Here is an 8758-nt window from a genome sequence, read left to right on the forward strand (position 1 = left end):
TCTGGGCAGCAGGACGTGAGGACTGTACAAATAACTCAGCTGTCAGGGTGTTTGTTATGCCACCTGCGGATGGTTCAAAAACAGAACAGAGAATTGTGCTAAAAGTCCATTTGAGGTATTTCCAATGCTAGAAAAAATTGACTTGTTTTTGAATATGCCATTAGCTGATCTGTTATGATTCCTAACAGCACAGTTCTTAGACTACTACCCTTGCAGGAAGTGTCCCACTAAAACACAGCCCCATTTCAGCAGCACTGATCAGGCAGCAGGCCCCTTCTGATAAGTGTACAACCCCTCTGCTCTGAAGGGCAGAACTAAGCCCTCCTTCTCATGTAGCTGCCCCAGAAGTGTGCATGGTAAGCCTCAGCTGCAGGCTACAGCATGGCCTCACTTGGGTTCCTCATCCAGAGCAGCAGCAGCTGTGCTGCAAAGGCTTCCTGCCTGTGTGACACCCCCACCCCTCCCAGACCTTCCAGCACTCGCACACGCGTTCCTGTGCAATACCTGGTCCCAGCCCAAAGCTCAAGATGAAGGCAAACACACACGTCATGCTCATGTAAGGCACCCAGGAGTACAGCTCCTGAAACAGAAGACAATGAGAAGGTTTAGTTCAGATTTTGATAATCCGGTTTTAAAGTCTGGCTTAACAGTTGTATTTCCTTTTGTATTTTATTGCAACTAAGACCAGCAGTCTTTCATTACTCTTTTACAACTAATTTATGTAACAGTGCTGCTTCAGAGAAATTAAATAGTGTTCATTCAATAATTTTTACTAAATTGTATCATAGAGTTATGTAATTGTAGTGTGGTCTGGGTTGGAGGGGACTTTAAAGCTCATCCCATTCCAGCCCCTGCCAAGGGCAGGGACATCTTCAACTACTCCAGGTTGCTCCAAGCCCTGTCCAGCCTGGCCTTGGACACTTCAAGGATGGGGCAGCCACAGCTTCTCTGGGCACCCTGTGCGAGGGCCTCCACACCCTCACAGAGAAGAATTTCTTCCTGATACCTAATCTAACCCTACTCTCTTTCAGTTTAAACCCATTCCCCCATATCGTGTCACTACGTGCCCTTTTCACTCCTTAGTCATATCATGTAATAGGAACGAGTCCTTTAACCTGGTAAGTCAGAGAGAAGGTCAGAACAGTGCACCAGAGCGTCATGAGGACATAACCCCCAATGATAAGGCATCTTCTTCCCACATGGTCTATCAGTAAACCCTGTGGACAAGATACAATCTTCTGTTAATATACTGATCTAATTTTTACCAATATCCTTCAAGAAGAATCATTACTCTTTATACTGGGAGGTAGAACAAATTGCTCCTTACACAAGAGAGGGCTGTGAGACATTCACAAATTCCAGTGCCGAGTGTTACATATGGGATTTTTTCTGCCAAGATCCCAGCTTGTTCAAAAACGTAAGTTGCATAGAAATAAATCTACAACAGAAAAAAAACCAAAACAACCAAACAATGAGGTTTTTCTGGTATTTAAAACATTGTCTGGAAACAAAGTCATGTTCATACTAAACATACAGATCAATATATTTTATATTGTGAGTTACTAATTCAACATAAGCAGCAATAACAATCTATTAAATTCACGTCTAAGTAAACATATTGATATCATAAAAGCAAATAGGATTGTTCAAGTTCCTGAACATGCTTTATATTCTTAAACCAGACACACTGGGATAAGCTGATCCACCTTTAATTACTTTTTCAGAAGAATGTAAAGACAATCATCAAGTCATTCTTTGAACAAGTTTGCATACCAGAAACACAGAAATGAGAAAAAATGAAAAAAAAAAATAATGCAAGGATATTCTTTCCCACCTATCCCATTTCTCTGAGCTTCTCTATGTGGATCCTTTGTGTTAATAAATGGTTGAAAAACAGGTGGAACTTAAATAATTATTTAAGCTCTTTGTTCATATGAAATCTTACAGCATTAATGCCACTGAGCTGTTGGCCCATTGTCATCACAATGACAGTGATGAGCTGCCATCTCACACCACGGTCAGTGAATAATTGCCAGGGTTTCTTGGGTTTCTCCCCATCTAAGGCAAAACATTCTTGCTGGATGTCTTCCATCTCCCTTCGATACTCTGAAGAACCATGAAATCGCTTCAAAGCTAAAAACAGAAAAAGAATAATTTATGTTTACCTATTAACCATAACTCCTGGGAAATCATCCTTCCATAATAACCTGGCTTTTGCTAGGATATGAAAACTTTGCTTTGTGACTTGTTTGCTCCTTGCTGATTTTTCAACATTTTTTGCTGTGGTGGATTTGAAGAATTCTCTGGCATTTCTTTGCTTCTTTTTAGAGGAATATCTGACTTTGAAATATTCACCAAGCAAAATATTTTGTATCTGAACCTCAGACTTTCAAATAGTCTTCTCCTTAAAGGACACTCTTACCAGTTTGAAATGTTTTGCTTAAATTCTAGGTAGATACTGAGTCCTTTGTTATGGCCCTGACTTTAATGTTGCCAGTGGGATGCAGCTAGTGAGCAAAGACAATAAATCCTTCTCCTAAGGCAAATAGAAGTCATTTGGATCCCAAACTAAAATCTTTACAAATGGTCCTAAAACTTAGAGAGTATACAGCATCAGTTCCTTTAAAATCTTCATGATTAAATATATTTCAAGTGACAATTTGTCTTCCTAAGGCCAACAGTAGGACTTTTGATGATCCTGATAGCTAAGTTTCCACTAAGAGTAACCAGCTTGAAGCTCCAGTCAATGAACTTATATTCAAAACAGGATAATAAAGTTTTGTTCATAACCCATTATAGGCTCCTGAGTTCCACAATCCCTTTTTCCATATAAGCTCATTGGAGGAAAAACATGAGCCAAAAAGATGATATAACTGCTGTGTGGATAAAGATAAAAGGAGAATCTGGAACCCAGTATACCCACTGTACCCTTCTGAAGAACAGAAAGTATAGATGCTGGATATTACCTTTGGCACAGCTCAGCTCATCACCTCTGTCAATAAGAAGGTATCTGGGACTTTCAGGAAACCATGGAAGGAATAAAAGCTGGGCAAATGCTGGAACACAGCTGCTGGATAGCAACAGAGGCAAATGCTTTTCTCCACCTAATAATTCTCTGTGAGAAATGTGGAAAAAGAAGGCAAAGAAAAGTAATAATTAGCTATTGGTTACTATGTACTGCAGTCTCTGTTCTTGGAAATTCTAAGTTCCAGCTGGATGAAGGCCCTAGCAACTCCCTGTGATCACACAGGGAACAAAAACAGTGGCGGTGCTATGATACTGAAACACGAATCCTTTGCTCTCAAGTCCTGTCTTGCCAACATCCACTGTCTCCAGCAAGAAATTGGCAGAAAACATGAACTCAGCACAAATGTACATGCTTTACTGATGCTCTTCTGGTGACCCATCTAAACTGAGACTACTTCCCTGAGGAGACAGCACTGATGGCTGGCAGTTGTAGGAATGAGGTGACCCAAGCAGGATTTTCTTCTTCCAGGGGAACCTTGTGTGAATTCTAATGCTACAATGGCACAAGGAATGTTCTGCAATGAGTGGTAGGAAATTGGAGTTCTTTACATGGGAGTAACACAAAACAGGAAATAAAAAAAAAGCATTTCTTGCCTCAAACCAATTATTTGTCCTGTCAGAATTCCCCCAGTCAGAAAGATGGAAGTCCCCATGGCCAAGCCACCTCTTAGATGTTTTGGGGCAAACTCCCCAATATAAAGAGGCTGCACACAGAACCCAATACCTGCAAGTAAATGGAAAAACATTTTCCTATCAATCAAAATTGCTTTGCAAAGAGTTGCTAAACCAAAACACATAGGAAATGGGACTTAATTAATTTCCTATTAATTGAGCTGTCTTCAGATTCCAAGCTAAACTACAGAACATTTTCATCATTAACACGTGTCATAAAACCTAAAGGATCAGAAGTAACAATAATTTATCATTCACCATAGTTTATTGATAGTAGGAATAAGAAGTCATTCACCTGAATTTATGCCAATCAAAAACCTTCCAGCAATCAGTAACTCAAACAATCCTGTAGGAAAACTGATCCCCATTAAAATGGAGGCTAGTATTGCTATAACATTATTCATCAAAAGAGCTCCTTTCCTAAAGAGGAGGAGGAACAAAATAATAATAATAATAATAATAATAATAATAATAATAATAATATACAACCACAGAACAAATAAACAAAAAACTATTAAAACAAAAAACCCCCCAAAACAAAAAACAGCACACCCTAACCAGACATTAAGGAAATCTGCAATAACGTGGTTTTTTAAACAGTTTTCCTTTCTGATAATGTGGGGAAAAAATGGGCTTTATACTGAAGAAACATGCTATTTCCTGGAAACCCAGATATCTGATACAACTGCTCATGTTTTTTAAAATGTTTAAACATAAGAATAATGTCTGACCAGGTAGGAATGGGGTCTGTTCATTTAAACACATGAAGTGCAACAGATGAAGCAGCATGTCCTTACTGGCACAAGGGCTGCAAATGTGTCGGGGGGGGATCTCATGTTTTCACCACACTCTGTGTGCATTCTCCTACTCAGATTGCAGTAAATGTAATGCAAAGACTAAAGTCAAAGGTCATAATTCAGGGCTCATCCTTGAAAGTCACATTGGAATAAACTGTAAAATTCTACTAGAAAACTCAGTTTTAAAGTGAAAAAATATGTATGGGCACCCAAGGTACTCTTTTCTCCCACTCTTTTTCCATTTATTGACTTTCCATTTCTGGGGGAAGGTAGGAAAAGCAAATATGTTTCTATATGCCTGCTGCTGCAACTGACCTGCCCATCCGGATTGCCATGCTGCCTCCAATCAGGGCTCCACACAGGCCTCCAAGGGAAAAGACAGAAGCAATAACAGACCAAAGAAAGGTCAGCAAATTTGGATTTAGTTCCTTGTGATAACGACTACTCCAGGTCTCATTTAAGAACTTGTGTATATGCTGCAGTAGAAAAGAGTGATGAATGTGTAGCATTTTATACAGCCCTACAGCACAGCAATACAAATAACTTGCATCCCAATCCTGAGAACCAGTTCTGGGAGTTAACAAGGCGTATCATCTGACTGGCAGAATCTTCCTTGACCACAAGGAAGACCTTGTGTTTCCTACTCCCCACACACCTCAAAGGCCGCTGAGCAGCTTTGCTTTGTGCCCTGCCTCAGGTACTGCACCAGCAGAAAAACACCACCCTGACGTGCACTGCCACGAGAGAGCTCTGAGGTCTTTCTGAACAAGGAGGGGAACAGGGTGGATGGTTGGCCCTACTGTTTTCAGAAACATCTCAGAGCACAGAGGCCTTGCAACCTAATAAATTTTACCGTCAGGGGACTCATTCTGACACTTGATCTAAATCTCCCTGCCTTAGTGTAATCCAAGAAGTCATAGTAAAATCCCTTTTTCAACTCTAATAATACTCCACCTTTTTTATAGTATTCAGGTGCCAGAACTTTTAAGCTGTTATTCCACATGCTTGGTTTTCTAAAATTTGCCTTTAGAAACTCTTGAACTGACGTATCTGTAATCAGAGGCTCCTGTTCTTCACCTGCAAATGAAGACTACAGAAGAACAAACTCCTTGGACTCTCCCTCTGTTCCCAGCATATGACATGTTCTTTCACAAACAGCTTCTTTTAAGCTTTGTAAAAAGCATACAGTATTGTAGCAAATTTTGTGTTCACAGTTTCCCAAGCAAATAAATCAGCTGGTGGCAAAAAATTACACCCATTACTTTCACAAGATCATTTGCTCATATCCTTGAGTCATCTGCAAAATATGCAGAATCCTGGAGGCCATAGCAAAGAATGCACAAGTAAGAAGCGAAAATACCTACGAGTTACTCAGCCACTACAGATGCAACTGTTTATCTCTCTAAGATCTTTTTCAGTAACCTGTCTTGTGATGGACAACTGTTAACTGGCCTTTCTCCCTGTCACCCAGTGATAGAAAGAATGGGAATGGCTCAAAGCTGTGTCAGAGAGGTTTAAACTTGACATTTGGAGAAACAGTGGGGATACCCTACAGAAAGGGTGGTCAAAGAGAGGAACAGGCTTCCTAGACAAGTGGTCAATGCTCCAAGGGCATTTGGACAATGCCATTAGTAACATGCTTTAACTTTTGGTCAGCCCTGAAGTGGGCAGTTGAACTAGATGGTCATTGTAGGTCTCTTCCAGCTGAAAATGTTCTGTTCTACCCATAATGTTCTGGGCTATTTTAATAACTGAAAAACGTAATACTTATTCAGTTAATCCTTCTAATAATAAAGGTATTTACGTGGCCTATTTGGCACTTTTGTCTGACACAGAATACCTCTGATGGGAGGTACTCACAAACAAATTCACATGAAACCACGTGGGAAATTAACAAGATTCCTTCATATGAGAGGAAGACTGCTTTAGATCCCACTGCGATCACAACAAAAGCACATTTGGCCTCTTGGCCGAGTTCAGAGAGGAAACAGGCCCGTGAAGAAAAGATAAGCTTTTACCTGCGTGGGTGCATTGATAATAGAGACATTGTACCCATACTGAAAGGTCCCTCCAATTCCAACAGCACAAACAGCCAGGAACAAGGTCCAGCTGGGGAGCTAGGGAACAAAAGAAAGTCATGGGCATGAAAAGAGATAGGACCTTGAGCCCACAAAGGTGTAATATCTAAAAGAAAATTATGGTGAAATACATCATGCATTTAGTTTTGAGCAGTGAAAGTATTTGTTTAAAAAACTGCATGAATTCCCAAACACCTGCAGCAGGAGAAGCATTTCAGGCTGGCTTTGGCCATGATCATTAACAGCCTTTAGAAATACCACAATTACAAGTCTCCAGATTAAGTGTATGCAACAAAACCATTACAACTTTTATTGGAAACTGAGTAAATGCTTTTTACATAAACCACACTGCTCACAGTGTCTGTTTATAATGAAAGAATGCTACGACTGTTTATGTTTGGTGTTAGAGACATAACGACTCAGTATAAGAATTAACCAAATCCCAATTTTTGTGAGTGTCATTTTAACCAGGATGTGAGAAGTAACAATATTTTATTTCCCTTGAAACAATATTTTAAGTCCCTAAAATGATCACTCAATGTCTGCAAGTTGGGAGGTGCAAAGCCTCAGTACCTCAATCACAATAATTTGTTCACTGACAATAATATTCAATTTAAAGTTTATTGGCACATTGGCATATATTTTTTAAATTTTTCAATATCTATGACCTAGTTACATTCTCAAATCAGTATTTACAAACTAAAATTCATAGATTCACAGATTCACAATGTCTCCTATATTAAAGGCACTTCACAGTGATCAAATTTCCCCTTCCTTCATATATAAAGACTGCACATATTTCTTTCGATAAACCTGTACTCCCTGAATTTCTCATTGTAAGGTATGTAGGCTAATTCTTCATCATTTTCATTCTTGGTCCAGTTCCCAGAAATGCTGAGTTATTCCAGATACTGTACTGTATTCTGAAAGAGCTGTCTCCTTCCTAAAGATAATTCATCAAAACTTACTTCCTTCCTTCATGACTGAAATTTGCAAGTTGAAATGGATCTTATTAAAGTAAAATCCAAGTGACATTTCCTTCCGGTTTCCAAGTATAAAAAGTTGTTCTCTGAATGTCAACCAAAGCAATGAATTGAGAGTAGTAAGTAAGGGCTGCAGTGAGTATGGTAGAAAAAAATAAAACTTGATGTGATAAAATACTGCACAGTCAGACCTTTTATTAACCAAGTACTGTAAACCTATTTTGTGTGTCTTATGGCTCTAGCCTGGAATCTAGAAGAGACAGAAAATAAACAAACAAACAACCCAAAATCATTAACATCTATCACATAACTTAGGTTTTGTTATGACAGATCTTTTGTTCTTCCTGCTCAAATCAGCTGGGCTCGTGACACTGGCATGCTGTCTCACACTGGAGCTTGGAGAGAGCACAGATAACAGCCTCACATGTTCTGTCAGCTATTGAACTCCTGACAGTTTAGAAGTGTGTTCTCCTCAGAAACACGACACAAAATTCAATTTGTATTCAATGTAAAACATGAGAATCAAGAAACTGCTTTTATAGCTTCCACTTTCTAACACAGCTAGGTGTCTAAGGAAAGCACAAAACTTCATGAATCTAATCATGTAATATATTTCTATTTGAAAGCTAACACGAAATACCCGCACATTTCACATTTGTACATCATTGCTAAAACGACAAACTCCCTGCAGGATCCACCTTCAGAGGCCAGGATGGTTCTGCTTACCTTGCAGGGCGAGCTAGACCCTCTGAGCAGGGGCTGGTGCTCCATTCTGAGCATGGGTTGATTTAGATTTCCTTTGCAAAATTTAGTAAACTACGTTACAGAAAAAAAAGGTGCCAAAGAACTTAAGTTACTAATGTATTAGGACACAGCTTTACTTCTGTGTTGGTTTGTGGGTGGTTGTTTTTTTTTCCCCCGCCCATTGAGACTCTCCTCAACAGTTCAGAACTTTTTTGTGACACGGATGTCCAACTTCGGTAAAGCCTCACAGCAGCCGCAGGGAGCTTTCCCACCTCTTAACACTGTGTACATGCATTGTCCTTCTCTAACTTCGCGCAGAACCCGCACCCGCAGCCTCCCGCAACTAAACACAAGGACGGGCGGTTACCGTGTGCCTGGGTGCCATCCCTCCCTCCTGCCCACCGGAGCTCACCTCCGCTCGCCACCTCCCCGAGCCCGCCTGAGCTCCTCAGCTGAC

The 8758-nt window shown here is 40.1% G+C and overlaps 1 protein-coding gene across 1 annotated transcript; it reads right to left on the reverse strand.

Moving 5' to 3' along the window:
* Position 1: 1 nt before the first annotated feature.
* LOC103616087 (solute carrier family 2, facilitated glucose transporter member 11) lies at positions 2–8758 on the reverse strand (the record flags this gene model as incomplete). Its single annotated transcript, XM_017734729.1, has 12 exons — positions 8669–8758; positions 8284–8373; positions 6515–6613; positions 4812–4972; positions 3995–4119; positions 3622–3751; positions 2967–3115; positions 1946–2133; positions 1328–1438; positions 1116–1217; positions 505–580; positions 2–63 (listed from the first exon to the last, which is right to left on the reverse strand). Coding segments are annotated over exons 1-12 (1311 nt in total), but the record flags the coding sequence as incomplete, so codon positions are not given.

Source organism: Corvus brachyrhynchos, unplaced genomic scaffold, assembly GCF_000691975.1.
Source record: "Corvus brachyrhynchos isolate BGI_N302 unplaced genomic scaffold, ASM69197v1 scaffold114, whole genome shotgun sequence".
Lineage (NCBI taxonomy): Eukaryota > Metazoa > Chordata > Aves > Passeriformes > Corvidae > Corvus > Corvus brachyrhynchos.